Raw genomic sequence first — 20,575 nt, 5'->3', positions numbered from 1 at the left:
TGGTATTATACATGTACTGTGGACAATACGGGTTTCGAACTGGAGTTCCCCAGCACTCCCCCTTGATCTGATGATCGGATGCACAGACCACTGCGCCACCCGTCCCGACTACACACGCATTTCTATCAGTATTTCTCTGTGTTGTGGTTGACATGATGATGACTGTTAGGAGTTAAGGGGAGAGGCTTAGCGTCACCATGAAATGTGCAAATTGACATAAAAATGAATAAAAGGGGAAAAAATGCTCCATGTTTTTTAGGCTGTAAACTTTAACTGTTATGTAAGCCAACTAGACAGACAGTTTATCACTCTTCTCTTAGCAGATCAAAGGCATAACATACTTGAATGCATGTTAAATAAAGAATGCTGGCAATAACTGCATCTCCATTAGCCTATATGCTGCAGAGACTGCCTTCTTCATGTCGTGAATTGCAGCTGATGTTTTAATATGGCAATTTGCAATTTGACTTATACAACATTCGCAAGTTGTACATTTGACTCATACAATAACCCACCTTCGAGTGATGCTCTAGTTTCTTCATGTTTTGTTTTTTTTCCCTCTTGCTTGCGCTGGACTGAAACTGTCTTTTCACCGACATCTCTTCACCTGCACTAGTGGCCGTATCAAAGCCGTGATTGGTCAGATGTTGATTCATTGCAACGGTGTCGGGTTACAGACCTGCTCCCCTTGTCACCTCTCACTCTTGCGGGGGTGCGCGGAGAACTGCGCACAGCAGCTGAGGCCCTCTGGGCGGGGCCCCCTGCGCAAGGCGGGGCCCCATGCAGCCTGCGTGATTGGCCTGTAGGGAGGGGCGGCCCTGCGTTGACATCCAACTCTTGACATGACATAAAAAAGGTCGGTAACGTTAATCATTACGTTCCGCTGCCACCATCTACTGGCTAACGTTAAACGTAGAAAAATACATAGTTACATACATAAATACATCTGTCGGTTTATAGGCAGGTTACAGGTTTATTGTTGACCACGTAACGTTAATGTTACAGGTTTATCAGGTTACCATTACACTGGGTTTGAGTGAGAGGATAGAGGAATATGTTTATTTATAGTAGACTTAAAAGATGTAATTAGAGACCCAGTGTAATTAAACAATACGGTTGCAGAGGTCACATTTTAACATTTTTGTCCACTGGCCAAATGGCTAGCCTAGTGAATGTTGAAATGTTACCAGCCACTCAATAGATTGCCATTGTTATTTTTGGCTGGTGCGTGCAACATACAGTACCAGCCACTTGCATGATTGACCAGCATTTGGCTGGTAAATGGTGTTAATGGTAGATATCTCTTTTGGAACAGGTCATGTTTTAATATCACCAGTTCAGTATATTTCAGATAATATTGCAGCAATAGTTTTTTAGTTGCAAATGGCACAGAACAAATGTTTACTTTTAAGTACTTTTAACACAGTTTCCCTGCGGGGGATTAATAAAGTATTTGTGATACTGATTTCTGATTCTGAAGTGTTTTGCTTATAAGTTGTTTGCATTTAGCTAAAGTGTGATGTTTTTCCTCATATTGCATTGCAATAGCCTGTTTAAAGTGATCATATAACAAACAACTAATCAGTACTGATACTGTATGCTAATAGATATAGGAGTGATAATAATACAGTAAATGCTTTGAATTTCTTAGATATAGTTGTGCAGTATTCTTAACAGACTGGATAGCAGCAGACAATAGAAGGCTTATTACAACCAGAAGAGACATGAGACTTTTATTTTTTAGAGACTTGACTTGGACTCGTGACCAAAGACTTGAGACTTGATCAAGTCTCACCCCACAAAGACTTGAGACTTGACTTGGACTTGCAAAAAAAGACTTGTGAACATCTCTGGTGGGCAGCTATTGTACAGCGGGGAGCACTGGGGGAGAGGCCTTGCTCAAGGGGCACCACATCAGCACCCAGGAGGTGAACTTGGACCTCCCCAAGTATCAGTCCACACTCACTTTGGTCTGTTCAGGGACTTGAACCGACTACCCTCCAGTTCACAAGCCAACTCCCCTACAGACATTAAATCACACAATGTTAAATATATTAGTAATATAAAATATATTTCAAAAAACTGAAAAAAAGATGTGCGTAGCTTGATTGGGCTAGGTGTTGAATTGATTGTTTTTCCTTGGGTTCCCAGAAGTTTAATCTGAATAGTATAACATGTATTTTTGCAGCTGAATTTGGCCAATCCAATTTGAGCAACTTCGAATTTGGGAATATGGAAAAAAAATAATAAAGATAAATTGTTGAAAATTTGAACAATTAAATTTACAGGCAAAACATTCAGTATAAATATAGATTTAAAAAGAAAAAGTAGCGACTTTTTAGGCCTTGGAATGACATTTGGAGCAGAACACAGATTTGTCCGTGTTAGCTTATGAGCTTCAGAGCTGGTGAAATGCTAACACTATGCATACAGTGTAAACGGATGTAGAGGACCATTTGTCAGAATGTGATTCAACACAGTGCACTCTTGACCTTTGCACTGGAGATTACTAATACAACCTTACCTTGGAAAGGCTTCTCTGACTCCTCTTATCGATTCTAATCTCAATTACTTTCCTACTTATTGAGGAGGCGGGCTGGTTACCTGCTGTAGAGGCTTATACCGATCCTATACTAATCCATTTAGACTGTACAACCCAATAAGGATTAGGTTCCATAAATAATCTGCCCTGAACCTTCCTCCTTGTTTTCACCTAGCTTCTGGCTGTGTGGTTCAGTGAGCAGGATGCATGTCCATTAAACCTCCAAGTAAAACTCTGCTATGATTAAACATTTTAGCATGGGTTTCCCTTAACAAAGTGAAAAGAAAACCTGGAAAGGTGCTGTAAATTGAGAAATTCTGGATCTGGTCTCTTCACATCGCGCCAGGTTTACTATACATGTTTGACTTTAAAGAATAATCCGTCAGAAATGTTTGGATATGCAAAAACCAGGCATTAACAGGCTGTTCAAGAGACACAACCCCCCCCTCAAAGCAGACTCTCTGCTTCAGCGTTAAGCACTGCAGTGTTCAGCTTACTGTGTACACAGAGATTTTAATCCGTCTCCCCTCCCCCTTCAAAGACTGATTTTAAATCCCAATAGGACCTATCGTAGTCAAATAAAAGTGAAATCAAATTAAAAGTAGGGAGTTCAAGAGGGTCACTTAACATGAGGTTTCCATGTAGCACATGTCTGTGAATGTGTGGTTTTAAACAGAAGGTTCACCTACTAAGCTGGATTCTTCCATGTCACACAGCCTTGTTCTTAGAGCCGAGCGTTCTCAGCTGTGATCAGGTTACCTCAGGTTATTTTCATTTATCTGACACCTACTTTTCTTGATAGTGGTTGTTTAGTCAATGTCAGAATGTAAAAAATATTTTAAAAAATGGCCATCCATATATATATGTCATTTTGTCTGACTAACAATTCATAATCCCACTTTAAAATGGTGGGGGTCTCTGGTATGTTAATGTGCTCCTTGATCATGTTTTTGGCAGTACGCTGACTCCTTGTTCATCACCTCTCGCCAATTTATATTTCATATTGAAGAAGATTCAACTTATTACAATGTAACTAAATGGTTTCTCTGTTTTTGACCCATCCTAGTGTTAGGACCAGTGGGCTGCCATTATGCACAGCGCCCGGGGAGCAGTGTAGGGAACGGTGCCTTGCTCAGGGACACCTCGGTAGCACTTTGGCTTTTCGGGACTTGAACTGGTGACCTTCCAGTTGCCAAGCCAAGTCCCTATGGACTCCGCCACCACCGCCCGGTGTTTATATGAGTTTATAATCAGAATTTGTAAAGTTACTAATAATCAAACCTGTCAGATAAATGTAGGGGAGTAAAAAGTACAATTGTTGCTTGTGGTAGAGTAGAAGTATAAAGTAGCATAAAAGGAAAAAGCACAGGTTAAGTACAAGTACCTCAAAATGATACTTAAAGGTGAGGTATGTAATTTATTTCAGAAACACTTTTTGTTATATTCCATGGAATGCTCTTAACATCCCGATAGCAATGAATATATTAAGTGCTTTGACAATAAATACATAAATGTCATCTGTGGAAGCCGTAATACTGTAAAAAGCACGACCAATCATCTGAGCCGGCCCGGCTAAAGTAACTGGATGGCCTACCTGCCTGTCAGCCTTCCATCTGTACACAAACTTATCTCGTGCCCTCATTGGTCATGTACGCGTTCGTGTGTGTTGGAGGAGGGGCTCTGTAAGGAAGTGGCAGATTTTTTCCGGTTGTGTATTTTCAAATTCTAGCGCACTCGAGCTGGTTTCTCCAAAATGACCTACCCCACCTTTAAGCTAGTGTACTTCGCTAAATTCCATCACTGGTGGTGTTGACAGACAGCTGATGTATGTTTCTGGGGCCTCATGTATAACGCCGTGCGTCGGATTCACGTGGGAAGGTTGCTTACGTAGTAGAAATCCGAAAAATAGGTCCATACATTTCCCGCCACTTCCCGATTCACCAAACATTGCGTACCGGCAAGTAAAGTGCGTATGGCACTTCCTACGCCGGTTTCCCTTTATAAATCACAACCGGCTCGAAATGCGGTGCAGCTTTTGCGGGCTTCACGTAACGCCCATATTTGCCTATAAATAGTAAAAGAAACGCCCATTCATTCATTCATTCTGACTGACTTTATGAAGAAGATAGCAGGAAATGACGACAGAACAGTTAAAAAATACATCTCACATCGTGTCAGATGTGGGATATTTTGGGGAGGTGGAGATAAATCATATCGTTTGGTCGATGCAGTTTGAACCAGAGTAGCAGCATGGAGGTCGGATCGTCACCAAAATAAATAAATAAATGGCCCGAAAAAGGTTAATGACAAAAACAATACACATAGCCTTCCTCAGGCAGTGTGTTTGTACCGGGGACAGGAGACCCCCCCTTGATGAGAGACTGTAAGAAGTGATCGGGGAATCCCTCCGGAGTGGAGTCATGACGACTGGATCTGAATTATGTTTTTGTATTTGGTGGTTTGTGTTCCAGCTGTCGATCAGCTGTGCGCAGCGTCTCCACTGCAGCCTGTGCGTCTCAACCCCCCCGCAGCAACCCTATATCCACCAGTTAAAGGAAATACAACTAATGTGTTGTGTTATATCAGCTGTACAATTTACCACATATGGTGTTCTTAGCTTCCATACCTCCTGTGTTTTACGAGCGACTTATCAAGTCTTGGCGAACGGCATAAAACACGATTAAACGTGATAGTATAAAACCATGCTCGTATCTACAACCTATAGAAATGCAACACGGCGTCAGTTTAAAGTAATGCTGTCCTTCTGCTTGCCGCATCATTTATGAGAAAACATTTCATAACATTAACACAATATATTCGAGGTGGTTTTAAATAACATATCCGTATTTATTTATTTCTCCAAGTTATATTTTTGTGTGCACTGAGGAGTCTCAAACAGGCGTTTGTTTAATCATTTTAAGATTGGCTTTAATCAATGTTTGAAAATGAATTCTTCATATGATAAATGAGAGGTAACATTTTATTGATGGTATTATTTCCACACATTTCTCTCCATTCTTCCTTCTGCCAACGGTGTCGCAGTTTCTCGTCTCTCCCGTTTTTGTGCTTAGTGCGTACGCATGGGTTAGAGTTTGCGTGGAGGACCGCACGTTTTCCCATCAAGTTAGTATTTTATAAATCGCAAACATTGCGTATAAACTGGCGTATGCCATTTTTTGAGCGTATATCGCTTTATAAATGAGGCCCCAGGTGTTAATTCAGTCTTCTGTTCAATAATATAGCTTAACATTTATGAAATATCTAAATCAACTTTCAGTTTAGAATTATTATTTTGTAACCAGTGATAGGGATTCATACTCTGGGGTTCATCAATATATCCAGAGCAATACCATGGAGATGTGATTGTCCTGATTGGACATTTGTTACACAATGTAATTACTATGAGCCATAATCAGGAATCATCTTGGTCACGAGTCCCTTTGACTTTCAGCCTGATGTATATCATGTTGAAATGGCTGACCCTTAAAAACATGCCTTTCACTGAGTTTGAGGCAGTGCACTCTCTCCCAGTTTACAATGTCAAAGATGACCTGCCCTTGTTTACATGTTTACTTCATGTGGCTCACTGTGTGCACCAGTGGGAGAGATATTTAGTAGGCATATAAATATGTTAAGTTTGCAAGGAGAACAAACTAATCAATTGTTGGAAATACTAACATAATAAAATGTATCTAAACGGTTGGTTCTGAAGTGAGATTGTATTGAGTGTCCTCCTCTGTTGGAGAAGGGGTTACAGGAATGTTAACACCTCTTTAGAAATCTATTTCTGGAAGCTGCTCTGTTGTTGGCTGACAGTTAAGCTCTGTTTGAGATACACGTTTTGCATATTCACAGCGCTCCTTATAAATCTCTCCACAGCTTAGGAGCCAAGAATATTTCTTACTGCTTGCTGGTCTTCATACTTTTAAGCCTGACAGAAACCGAACCTTCAGCTTGACTAATGTGTGTAAATCCAAGTCTCTATAAAGCTGTATGGGGCTCTTTAAAGTTTCGGCCAGGAATGCAAACAGATGTATTCAACCTGGAACATTTAGAATGTTCCCTTACAAACAGAACTTATAAGGGTTAAGGTTGTTAAAGGCTTTCCCTCTCCTGTAGTGTGTTGTAGGTTTGTGTATGTAAATGGTCTGCAAAGGCTACAATCCCTATGTTCCCTCCAGAGGGAGTTTCTCTCCCCCTGCATGAAACTGCTCCATTAGACTCTTTAGTTAGCTGGGTAACATGGTGACATCACTATGAAACACTCACGCTCCTATTGGTTAGCGCTCCACCACATAGTACGTGCTTAGGGGTGGGACATCTCTAAGCGGCAAACCAATCACAACAGAGCCGGCCAGCTAACCAATCAGAGCAGACTGGGCTCTGGATTCAGACAGAGGGTGAAAAGAGGTGCTGCAGCACAGGCATTATGAGAACAATAAAGAGCTTTAGAACATTAAAGCATGGAGACATGTCCCAGTAGAGACACTACATACTGATATACACCTGAACATCAGCAGGAGAGGACTCTTTAAAGTAGAGACACTACATACTGATATACACCTGAACATCAGCAGGAGAGGACTCTTTAAAGTAGAGACACTACATACTGATATACACCTGAACATCAGCAGGAGAGGACTCTTTAAAGTAGAGACACTACATACTGATATACACCTGAACATCAGCAGGAGAGGACTCTTTAAAGTAGAGACACTACATACTGATATACACCTGAACATCAGCAAGAGAGGACTCTTTAAAGTAGAGACACTACATACTGATATACACCTGAACATCAGCAGGAGAGGACTCTTTAAAGTAGAGACACTACATACTGATATACACCTGAACATCAGCAGGAGAGGACTCTTTAAAGTAGAGACACTACATACTGACATACACCTGAACATCAGCAGGAGAGGACTCTTTAAAGTAGAGACACTACATACTGATATACACCTGAACATCAACAGGAGAGGACTCTTTAAGGTAGAGACACTACATACTGATATACACCTGAACATCAGCAGGAGAGGACTCTTTAAAGTAGAGACACTACATACTGATATACACCTGAACATCAGCAGGAGAGGACTCTTTAAAGTAGAGACACTACATACTGATATACACCTGAATATCAGCAGGAGAGGACTCTTTAAAGTAGAGACACTACATACTGATATACACCTGAACATCAGCAGGAGAGGACTCTTTAAAGTAGAGACACTACATACTGATATACACCTGAACATCAGCAGGAGAGGACTCTTTAAAGTAGAGACACTACATACTGATATACACCTGAACATCAGCAGGAGAGGACTCTTTAAAGTAGAGACACTACATACTGATATACACCTGAACATCAGCAGGAGAGGACTCTTTAAAGTAGAGACACTACATACTGATATACACCTGAACATCAGCAGGAGAGGACTCTTTAAAGTAGAGACACTACATACTGATATACACCTGAACATCAGCAGGAGAGGACTCTTTAAAGTAGAGACACTACATACTGATATACACCTGAACATCAGCAAGAGAGGACTCTTTAAAGTAGAGACACTACATACTGATATACACCTGAACATCAGCAGGAGAGGACTCTTTAAAGTAGAGACACTACATACTGATATACACCTGAACATCAGCAGGAGAGGACTCTTTAAAGTAGAGACACTATACTGATATACACCTGAACATCAGCAAGAGAGGACTCTTTAAAGTAGAGACACTACATACTGATATACACCTGAACATCAGCAGGAGAGGACTCTTTAAAGTAGAGACACTACATACTGATATACACCTGAACATCAGCAGGAGAGGACTCTTTAAAGTAGAGACACTACATACTGATATACACCTGAACATCAACAGGAGAGGACTCTTTAAGGTAGAGACACTACATACTGATATACACCTGAACATCAGCAGGAGAGGACTCTTTAAAGTAGAGACACTACATACTGATATACACCTGAACATCAGCAGGAGAGGACTCTTTAAAGTAGAGACACTACATACTGATATACACCTGAATATCAGCAGGAGAGGACTCTTTAAAGTAGAGACACTACATACTGATATACACCTGAACATCAGCAGGAGACGACTCTTTAAAGTAGAGACACTACATACTGATATACACCTGAACATCAGCAGGAGAGGACTCTTTAAAGTAGAGACACTACATACTGATATACACCTGAACATCAGCAGGAGAGGACTCTTTAAAGTAGAGACACTACATACTGATATACACCTGAACATCAGCAGGAGAGGACTCTTTAAAGTAGAGACACTACATACTGATATACACCTGAACATCAGCAGGAGAGGACTCTTTAAAGTAGAGACACTACATACTGATATGAAGCTGAACATCAGCATTTTATATCCTTTAAAATATTTTAGCATGAGGTATACATTGTATTACATTTTAAAGGTTTATAAATATTTGCACTAACACATTTGTAGCATTGGATTATGTACACAGCCTTTTTACTTTCTATATTTGATGGTATTAGTAAATCTTCTTCCCGCTACAACTTTTAGTAATACCTCCAAAGCGCCATCACAGCACTTCATCCATGCTTCGACAGCACTTCCTACAGATGTTAATAGGCTGCTGATTATGAGACATGGGTGATGCCTGGAGTGTGTCCACACACTTAGCTGTCACACAGGGGGACGTCTTTGCTTTCAGTTTTGTTAAGAGAGTTTGTCAGTCAGGATGGCATGTTTATGTTGGGGGTTAGGGTTTGATGTCCTCAAGACAGCGACATCCATGTCCGTGCCCTCTGTATGTTCTGCAGCTTCTGTCCGGTGCGCTGTCCGGTCACATGAGCTTTGTTGCAAGGCCACAATCAGAACAACAGTTAGCAACACTGTAGTCATTCAGGATCAACCTGAATAAGCTCTGTGCTTTAGTCTCTCAGTAGTTTAAATCACCTGTTAGGTTTAAACATTGTTAAACTTTATAGGAAATACTGTATTTGCTTAGTGAGTTAATATACTCATATAACTTGTTTCAGGACAGGTTAGGCTAGCCCATAGAGGGGTGCAGGAATGAGTCCTTAAAGCCTGGAAATAAGTAGACTTTTTTGAACCTGTTGGTTAGTGGACTGAAAAGAGGTCTGTGGTTAACACATGCTAAAGACCTAACTGTCACTGCAACATATTACTCTTTAATTAGAGGTGCGGTGATAACGTCAATATAGGACGAGTTGGGAGTGAGAACGTGTTGCTATGGGAACTCCCTGATAGTTCAAAAACAACGCTAAAGGGTCTCTCAGTGCGTTTGAAAGTAACGCCAAGGAATCCTTACATAACGTCAATATGACGAGTTGGGAGTGAGAACGTGTTGAAGTAAGCGTCGCCAGGGGTCCCTCGCCAAAAATCAATGGGATTTCTCCATTGGATAAAATATTGCAGAATATAAAATCTGTAGCTAACACATGTTTATGATACTTACATGTTTTGTTCAGCAGGATAATCTCCACACACTAACACCACTTTATGGTAGCTGAGTGTAAATAATAATGTCGAAATAAAAAATGGAACGTTAGGCTATACTCAAACTACATGGGTAATAATAACTGAAACTGGTACAAGGGTTTCAGGTGCGTCAACATTTAGACATGACAAACCACATATGGCAATGAAAACACTGATTTTCAGGTAGTGGAAAGGGCTTTGGCAAACATCGGCCCTGGGTTGAGACTTGTTTGAAGCCAATCTTCTAAGTTGTTAAACTAAAGTTGAGTTCAAAGCTTACTATAATACTCAAATGCTTCAAAAAGCTATTTTTGTTTCTCATACGTATATGTTACGTGCTGCAGCACCTCTTTTCACCCTCTGTCTGAAACCAGAGCCCAGTTTGCTCTTATTGGTTAGCTGGCTGGCTCTGTTGTGATTGGTCAACATTCAATAGATTTCCCTCCCATACATGATGATGTCTCTGTGTTACAGAAGTAAACAAAGGAGTCTAATGGAGGCATTTGTTATTATTATACTAATAACATGTATGTTGGTGTATGAAAGCCTGATATATGGTTTTACATAGAGCCAATGAAACTATCATTCAGGATTTCCGTTTTCAGGAACCAATAGTCAAAGTAGGAATTTCAGAAAATAAGAAAGGACGGACTAACATTGTTGGTTTTTGAATTTTAATTAGATTTATTAGAAAAAATAAGACAAAATACAGCTGTCCACCTCAATTCAGAAAATTAAAATCATTATTTCAGATTTCTCCATGTAAAGGTTGAACAACATAAAACCTGAACATTAGACATCACACTTACTATTTCATATAACTTTCATTGTATTACACATGCGTTCATATTTGTTTAAAAGTGGCATCATTTACATCACACTTGAAAATGGTAGCACCGGTGGCAGACATATGGCACCAATGCAGCGGTTGTCTGTGTTGATGTTACAAATTGAATTGAAGGAGGACACCATTTCCATACAGTTCAGGATGTTATGATAAGTGGGATTTCATGTTTTTTCTTAAGTTTCTAGATAAAGATGACTCTATATGTATGGCACTTGAAAACAAGAAACATTAAGAATCAAATACATCTTTTTTTTTTTTTACATCTTTTCTTTTAGTTCAGGCACCACATTCCTGCTGCTAAAGCAAAGGAGAGATCACTCAGGTTAAGGTCAATGGTCCGAGCACATACATCCAAACCGATGAGAGATGAAGCTATCAGATCCAAAGATTGATTCTACTGCCAGATTGTGTGTGTGTACTAAGAAAGTGATATGTGGAACTACTGGAATGTCATTCCAACTACATCTGAGCTGTTTATTTGATTTTGTTAGTGAAGAATATACTAATTCAAATGAGACACACATGATGTCCTTTTCAGTGTACTTTTGGTCTGAGATTCTCATAGTTTGTACAAAGTCCCTTACTTCCAATCCAGGATTAGGGTTAGGGTTAGTTCACCCAAACATTTTGCACAAGCAGTGGTTCACCAGTCTCAGGAGATTCTATTGAACCATTGCAAACAGCTGTATAATGACAGTGGCTTCAGAGGAGCTATGTCAAGTTTAAGACTCCAAATACAATTATTACTCATGTTAAGTTATCCTCACACATTTGGCCATACAGTGTATCAGTTTATGCTTTCAAGAAACACTTTGCACCACAATAAAATATATTTTTTTACTAGGGCCAAGTAAACAAATATGCGGTCCATCTGAAACTCTCCATAAAAGACTAATCAAATCAATACCTGCTAAATACAACATGATGTCACCTAGATTATTGGTCCACATACAAATTCCAGTTAGGAGGATTCAGTCAAAAGCTCTCTTCAGGAATATGTCTCTCTTCAGGAATATGTCTTTCACTGAAAATCCTCAGCTTTCACTTGTTTCATTTGAAGACTACATGCTAATATATGAATGATTATTCTTGGTGACTTGTTTCTACACAGCTGTCCTGCAGCCTCCTCATGTTCCTGTGGGCAGTTACACATACGCAGAGTCGCTGGACTGAGTGCGCCCCAAATTGGGCATACTCATCTTGGGCATGTCTTTGTTCCGGATCTCATAAACAGACTTCCTTCGGGCCTGCACCCCTCGCACAGCCGCTTTGATCTTCTTCCAGCCGAGGTGGTTGAGCTCTGCCAAGTTCAGAAGCACGCAAATACCACTGACTGCGAACATGAAGACCAGAAACACCGTCTTCTCCGTCGGCCTGGAAACGTAGCACTCTACATCTTTTATGCACGGGTACCGATCGCACTCGTACACCCCGGGGACATTGAATCCATACAGGAAGTACTGACCCACCAGAAACCCAATCTCTAGTCCGTTTCTGAACACCACCTGGATGATGTAGAACCTGGAGATGCCCTCCTGCCGTCGCAGTTTTGACTTTGTAGTTCGTTTTTGTGAGCTGCATGGATATTCTTTGCTCATCATGGAGTTGGACTCTACCTCCTTACTGCAGTTGTCTGAGTTCTGCAAAATACCGTTCACGATGGTGTTCTTCATCTTTTTGCTGTCATCTCTCTTCAAGTAATCCATTTCTCTGTCCAGGGAGAGGAACACGGTGGAGAAGCGCCGCTCCTTCTGCTTGGCCGACTGGTGCACAGAGTAGGTGATGAAGCAGAGGCTGGGGCAGCACACTATGATGATCTGGAATACCCAGTACCTGATGTGGGAGATGGGGAATGCCTGGTCGTAGCAGGCCTGGTTGCAGCCCGGCTGTAAGGTGTTGCACACGAACATGGACTGCTCGTCGTTGTACACGGTCTCTCCAACAATCGCTACGATCAGAATCCGGAAGATCACCACAACAGTCAGCAGGATCCTGCGGGGAAACCAGAAATATAATCACATTTACAATAGCTGGGTTATTTAAAAACACTCTTTTTGTGTGCAAGCCTCAAGACCAGATAATACAAACATATTGCTATACTGGACCCCTTTTGCATACATCCATGATCCTGGTCTTTTTGGGTTAATCACAACATAAACATTTGTCTGAGTGATACTAAATCAAACTTATCTTAAATATGGTGCATACCAACGGTCAGTGGGTCAATGGTTCGATCCCCAGCATCTGCAATCAACATGATATAGTGTCCTTGGGAAAGACACCTACCAAACCAAATGATCCCCTAGGCATGTCTATGGTGTTCAGGTGTATGTCACTCGCTTTGGATACAAGCTAAATTACATTTAATGAAATGTAAGTTAACAGTTTTTTTTTTTACAAGTAAGATAGCTACCTGGTAAGCTTCAATAGGGTCAAAGCCAAGAGGCAGTACACACCGCGGTTTGTCTGGGATTGGTACGTCCCAACCTCAGAATTAGGGTCTGTAATCTTTGATCTTTTTCCTGCAATAGTGGATAACTGTACTTATTTGGCACTCTAATTATCGACGCTCACTAGACGGTAAATCGGTATGTTACTGGTCGCAATTAGACAGCTTTGTTTCAAAGGGTAACAAGCTAGAAAGGTTAGAAACCACTGGACCAGACCATTTTACGTACCAACATGTCCGACAGGCATTCAAACCAATGTAGTGGGAAGACGTTAGGTTGATCACAGGACAGCTTTACTGGCAGGCTGACTGACCAATAGGAAGCAGATGATAGCATGAGGGCTAATATTTCAGGTAGAGCTCTATGTAGATATCTGGTGCTCGTATAATAACAATGCCCAGATGGAAATATAAAATGGTGGACCTTAAAGCTTTGAAGCACTTTGTTCATTGAACTCTTTCTAAATTCTAAACGTATCAGTTTTCACACATGTGCTATTTGGAAGGAAAAGGGTGATCATTTGGAGGCTCCTGGGTTTACTTGTGTTAGGAGCTGTGTCCCTGTGAGTGGACCCTCTTTTGACCTGTACTTAGTCTGTTTCGTGTTATCTTAATCAGGGATGTAGTCATCATGGTAAAATAAACCATGTTTTTGCCAACTTTTGCATGTTTTAGCTTTTTTTTCACTCCACATTTGCAATGTTATGTTTACCTTTCTGCGGAGCAGCATACAAAGCATGTTTTACATTCTACACGTTGTTCTACCCCCCAGGCAGCCTTGATCCCAATACATTGTACAGTGGTACTCTACCTAAACCAATCCATCTCCACTGTAACTGTATCACTCTGCAGTGGTTATCACTTACACAATACAAGTACGAATGGTATTTACTTTAAACCATTTCCTGAAGGTGGATTTAAACCTGTACCACAAATATGTATTATATCTAGTTCTAATCGTTAGTTATTGTTGCTTTTTTTTTAATAAATTTCATTTGTGAGAAACAAAATAAAATCCAGCAGGAAAAATGCAGTGCGGAAAAGTGTTCTTTATTCTTTTGTATATATTTTTCATATTATTAAATGTTTATATAATTATAATTATTATTATTATAACTATTACTATTATGTTTTGTTTATGTATTTGTATTCACTGTATTTCATTTTTTACTTTTATGTTTGATGTTTTTTGTACGTATCTTTCAATGTAGAAACAAATGCTTTTGTTGAACCTTGATGTCAGAATTGTTTTCACTAATCATTACATCATATTACTGTTATATTAAATATATATCCAACATAAGAATTGAATTTCATGTTACGTCAAAAAGACACAAAGCTTCGACTGAAACGTGTGCAAACCATTCTGCAGGTCACCCTTGAAAAAGAGATCTTTTGATCTCAAGGGGCTTTCACCTGGTTAAATAAAGGCTACAAACAATTCGCGCATGCTTAATTGTTTTTAATGAATAAACCTATAATCACTATTTACTATTAGCTGCCCTGTTTCAGGACAATCCCTTTAGTTTTAAATGCATCAGATTGGCAGTTTGCCCAGCCAAAGAGATATCATTGATCTCATTAAGGACTTAAAATATAATAATGCATCTTTGAAATGTGCCTTATTAGACAGAAGTGGATCCCCCCGGATGGACCTTCAGGTGGTGGCAGGGTGTATTAGGGTGGAGCTGATCATGGAGCTGTCCAGTTCTGAAATAACACGTTACATCACACTCCTCCTGTGGTGGTTTGACTTAACACAATTGAAGTTTAGATTAGTGCGTTCCTTTAATAATGTTTTTTAAAAGATTAAAACAGTACACATGTTAACGCTATCTGGTTTAACAGAGTCTCAGTGATGCTCTTCTTCTGATTCTCAAACTCTACACTCGGTTGGCACAGTTTTTCTTTTTGACCTTGATGTAAAACTTTTTCAAGAGAAGGAGGGCATCTTTCTTTCCTTTTTTCCTCCACCTCTTACCTTCCGATCATAGTAGAGTGTTGCTGGACAGCCGCCTCCAACAGCCGCTCTAATATGGTCCACTCCGCCATGGTTGCTCATTCGGAGAAGATAACACTCAGGAGAAAATTGTGCAGAAATAAAAACCCGAGGATTGGATTATTCCTCTGGGAGATCTCGGGAAATATCCAGTGAAAGCTTGGATGTGTGTTCCTCTCCTCTCCGGGTGGTGCTAAGCGCTCTGAGCCGCTGTGTTCTGCACGTAAGGCGGCTTCTGTGTGACTGCGCGCCGTGAGGAGCTCCGCGCGCGCTAATCCAGCTTTAAGTAGACTCCTTTGCGTCACACGAGCCCTGGCTGGTGGGAGCGCGTGGAAGCATATCCGTTTATCCACCTCTTCACGCGACCAGACGAGAGGAGTGTGCACACAAAGTGACAACAAGTTAGTTTAGCCTGTATTCGCACGACTGAGGTCAGAAAGAAAATGATATGTGCACTCATGACACATACATGATTGATTTGATTAATTATAAGGACTGCAGAAGTAGTAGGCTATACATTGTTGAAGCTGTGTTATTTGTAATGTTTCCCTTTTTTAACAATTTTAAATGAATGACACAATAATTGTATTAATAATACAAATGATTTAATTCCCATTTATTTCACCCTGAGAAAGATTACAATAAAAAATATTCTGTATTAATATTATTGTGTTGATGTTGTTTTTTTAGAGTTTAAAAGTCAATTGTTGCTGCGTGCATGTACCAAGGTACTTTTTAAAGTACCTTTGAGATAATTCTAATATATATACAATAAAACTATATATTTAAACTTTAGACTTTAACATACATTGACATTCTCTCGTAGTCACACAACGGAGACGTGAAGAGCTGTCTGCCCATAGCTGATCAAAGTTAAAGGGGCCCTATTATTCACTTCTTCAGGTGTATATCAGTATGTAATGTCTCTACTTTAAAGAGTCCTCTCCTGCTGATGTTCAGGTGTATATCAGTATGTAGTGTCTCTACTTTAAAGAGTCCTCTCCTGCTGATGTTCAGGTGTATATCAGTATGTAGTGTCTCTACTTTAAAGAGTCCTCTCCTGCTGATGTTCAGGTGTATATCAGTATGTAGTGTTTCTACTTTAAAGAGTCCTCTCCTGCTGATGTTCAGGTGTATATCAGTATGTAGTGTCTCTACTTTAAAGAGTCCTCTCCTGCTGATGTTCAGGTGTATATCAGTATGTAGTGTCTCTACTTTAAAGAGTCCTCTCCTGCTGATGTTCAGGTGTATATCAGGATGTAGTGTCTCTACTTTAAAGAGTCCTCTCCTGCTGATGTTCAGGTGTATATCAGTAAGTAGTGTCTCTACTTTAAAGAGTCCTCTCCTGCTGATGTTCAGGTGTATATCAGTATGTAGTGTCTCTACTTTAAACAGTCCTCTCCTGCTGATGTTCAGGTGTATATCAGTATGTAGTGTCTCTACTTTAAAGAGTCCTCTCCTGCTGATCTTCAGGTGTATATCAGTATGTAGTGTCTCTACTTTAAAGAGTCCTCTCCTGCTGATGTGCAGGTGTATATCAGTATGTAGTGTCTCTACTTTAAAGAGTCCTCTCCTGCTGATGTTCAGGTGTATATCAGTATGTAGTGTCTCTACTTTAAACAGTCCTCTCCTGCTGATGTTCTGGTGTATATCACTATGTAGTGTCTCTACTTTAAAAAGTCCTCTCCTGCTGATCTTCAGGTGTATATCAGTATGTAGTGTCTCTACTTTAAAGAGTCCTCTCCTGCTGATGTGCAGGTGTATATCAGTATGTAGTGTCTCTACTTTAAAGAGTCGTCTCCTGCTGATGTTCAGGTGTATATCAGTATGTAGTGTCTCTACTTTAAAGAGTCCTCTCCTGCTGATGTTCAGCTGTATATCAGTATGTAGTGTCTCTACTTTAAAGAGTCCTCTCCTGCTGATGTGCAGGTGTATATCAGTATGTAGTGTCTCTACTTTAAAGAGTCCTCTCCTGCTGATATTCAGGTGTATATCAGTATGTAGTGTCTCTACTTTAAAGAGTCCTCTCCTGCTGATGTGCAGGTGTATATCAGTATGTAGTGTCTCTACTTTAAAGAGTCCTCTCCTGCTGATGTCCAGGTGTATATCAGTATGTAGTGTCTCTACTTTAAAGAGTCCTCTCCTGCTGATGTTCAGCTGTATATCAGTATGTAGTGTCTCTACTTTAAAGAGTCCTCTCCTGCTGGTGTTCAGGTGTATATCAGTATGTAGTGTCTCTACTTTAAAGAGTCCTCTCCTGCTGATATTCAGGTGTATATCAGTATGTAGTGTCTCTACTTTAAAGAGTCCTCTCCTGCTGATGTTCAGGTGTATATCAGTATGTAGAGTCTCTACTTTAAAGAGTCCTCTCCTGCTGATGTTCAGGTGTATATCAGTATGTAGAGTCTCTACTTTAAAGAGTCCTCTCCTGCTGATGTGCAGATGTATATCAGTATGTAGTGTCTCTACTTTAAAGAGTCCTCTCCTGCTGATGTGCAGGTGTATATCAGTATGTAGTGTCTCTACATGTTTCCATGCTTTAATGTTCTAAAGCTCTTTATTTTTCTCATACTGCCTGTGCTGCAGCACCTCTTTTCACCCTCTGTCTGAAACCAGAGCCCAGTCTGCTCTCATTGGTTAGCTGGCCCGCTCTGTTGTGATAGGGCACACAAAACCTATACCTATAAACCTATATAGCTACACACTACAGGAGAGGGAAACCCCAAAGGAGCATACTAGGTTCTCTTAAAGACTGCCAGGTAAAGCAGATAGAAAGTCAGAGAGAGAGACGATGTGATGTCACGCTAAGATTGTTTTGACTCAAAGATTTGAAAATGACTTATCAAAGTCAACTTTAATCTCACAATATCTTCTTTAGATAAAGAAGCTTACTGCAGACCCTGTGCAGGATACATATGATTGACCTTTCTCCACACATTTAGTTTGTCAGACATCAGTTCAGTCTTTTCCATTTCATTGGTTCATGACAGAGGTTGTGATGAAACTGTACAAAAGGTGTTTGAAAATGACAACCTCCTGTAAGAAGCACTAAACATGACTGAACATATGCAGTGTGCAAAGACTATACTGAAGTTCAGCAAGCAACAAACTGTAAGACAAGTAAGGCAGGTCTGAATGCAAAGCACGGTTAATTGAATTAAAGGCTGCTTGATGGTGTCCAGACTCAGTGAGCTGAACCAGAGGGAGTGGCTCCATGTGTCCTCCCCGTGTTGCCACTGTGAAGTGCACAAAGTGTAAAACAGAACAACCTTGTTTAAAAAAGGTGATTTCAGTCCTAAATGATTAACAGGGTGATGTTGGGGACACAATGGAACTAAACCACATAGGTTATTGTCACACACACACACACACACACACACACACACACACACACACACACACACACACACACACACACACACACACACACACACACACACACACACACACACACACACACACACACACACACACACACACACACACACACACACACACACACACATGTTCTATTCATCATTTAATGATTTAAAGGACAATCATTGATCAAGTAAGGGGTGGGAATTAATAAGCATTTGCTTCCTCCTACTCCCTTTCGGACACATATGATTTTTTATTATTAATATGAATACTTTGTATGTATCATGAATGTGGATAAATACTGTATTTTAACAGTACGGTATTCTTTTTTTCACATTTGTTATTTTTTATTTGTTATTTTTTTAATCTGTTCGAAATAAAGATTGAAATGAAATGAAAACACTGAGGATAGATATTAAGGTACACTTGTTGGCTTAATCGACCAGGTGTACACAACATTGATGTATACTGACAATGTTCAAAATATCAAACTGTTTGTTCCTGCAGAATGTATTTCAATTTGAAAATGACAACAATATTCAGCCTACATGCACTTCTGCTTTACCCTACTCCGATACAAACACACTTACATGCACGCACGCACGCACGCACACACACACAGATTTGCAGCTCGATCAAATATGAGTTTTGATTCACAAAGTGGACATTGTTCCTAAGGAAATACTTCATCATCCCGCTTGGTTAGTGACGAAGAACAGTCTAAAGTCTCTTTTATGAGCTGTCAATCATCTCTATGAACATCTGTTATGCTCTCACATTCAAATATAGACCTACAGTATCATGTGACCCTACCCCAGTTACCTCTGCATGTTCTTAAGTTTGAGACTGGAAGCTGCTATGTTAACTTTTTCATATAGTGCACAAGGAGCTCTCAATTTGTAAAAACAGTCCACTGAAAAACGATGCACAGATAATTCACCCTGTTCAAGATATTCATTTGAGGGCGGGTTTTTCCAATCGATCACAGCTGCAGGATCTGGAGCAGGAAGTACTTCTTTGGCATTTCCTCCCCTGCTCCACATCTCCAGCCCCACCACAGGGTTTCATCCGATGAAAGAAAGAGGTGCCCAGGGCAGGAGAGGTGCCCCAGGATTAGGACCTGTGTCTACATGTACTTAAGCAATGTCACAGATTAAATGACCCAGTAATCATCCGCTGACCTATAAAATCTGCAGTTGTGATGGGTCGGCTGTATAAAGGTTTCCTCAGTCAGTCAGGGAACACTCCCTCAATGAAGCAGGAATGTCAAGGGCAATCAGAGAATACATGATCAGTGATGATATTTGTGAGACAGCTAGACAGAGAAACAGACAGACAGAAGAGACGGGACAGACAGCAACACATTCATTTGTATTTTAGTTTGTGTTTTATTTGAGTTTGATGCATACAAATACTGTACTGTATATGATGATTGTTAAAAATGCACTTTTACCATAAAAGGCCAGCTCGACCATTTGGTTGAGGCTCATAAAAACAAAACTGTGTGGTCAGTCAAAACAAATATTATTTGTGGCCCATTTGATAAAAAAATGCAAACAAATACTTTTTCCTTAGCTTTTTTCTTGGTCTGGTAGTTAAAGGGCTATTGTTTTATATGTTCTCTTGTTTTTATGTGTATTGCATTTGATATTTAGGTAATCCGAAAGTAACGGAAAATAATCAGGTTACATTCATTTATATTTTAATACTCAGATAAGATTACTTATTACATTTTTTAAATGTAACTAGATATTGTAATGGATTATACGTTTAAAGTAACACTCCCAACCCTGTACACACATACTGTATTTCAGAAACTCTCTCCTGGCTGAACCCCGCCAGCATGGAACTGCTGCCACCTTTTGGTGAAAC

At 40.1% G+C, this 20,575-nt stretch overlaps 1 protein-coding gene across 1 annotated transcript; it reads right to left on the bottom strand.

Annotated features, from left to right (window-relative positions):
- Positions 1 to 11,585: 11,585 nt before the first annotated feature.
- gjd2b (gap junction protein delta 2b) lies at positions 11,586 to 15,396 on the bottom strand. Its single transcript, XM_034195694.1, has 2 exons — positions 15,326 to 15,396; positions 11,586 to 12,887 (listed from the first exon to the last, which is right to left on the bottom strand). Exons 1-2 carry the CDS (start codon positions 15,394 to 15,396, stop codon positions 12,041 to 12,043), a joined length of 918 nt encoding a protein of 305 aa, XP_034051585.1. The 3' UTR covers positions 11,586 to 12,040.
- Between the last annotated feature and the right edge of the window lie 5,179 nt (positions 15,397 to 20,575).

The sequence above is a fragment of the Gymnodraco acuticeps genome, unplaced genomic scaffold (assembly GCF_902827175.1).
Source record: "Gymnodraco acuticeps unplaced genomic scaffold, fGymAcu1.1, whole genome shotgun sequence".
NCBI classification, from domain to species: Eukaryota; Metazoa; Chordata; class Actinopteri; order Perciformes; family Bathydraconidae; genus Gymnodraco; species Gymnodraco acuticeps.
This window is presented reverse-complemented; position numbering and strand designations above follow the sequence as displayed.

What these genes read in the sequence shown, in the direction of transcription:
- gjd2b (XM_034195694.1), bottom strand. Translation starts at nt 15,396, where the DNA reads ATGGCGGAGTGGACCATATTAGAGCGGCTGTTGGAGGCGGCTGTCCAG. An exon ending in CACTCTACTATGATCGGAAG is followed by an intron (nt 12,888 to 15,325) that starts GTAAGAGGTGGA and finishes GTTTCCCCGCAG; the next exon opens with GATCCTGCTGACTGTTGTGG.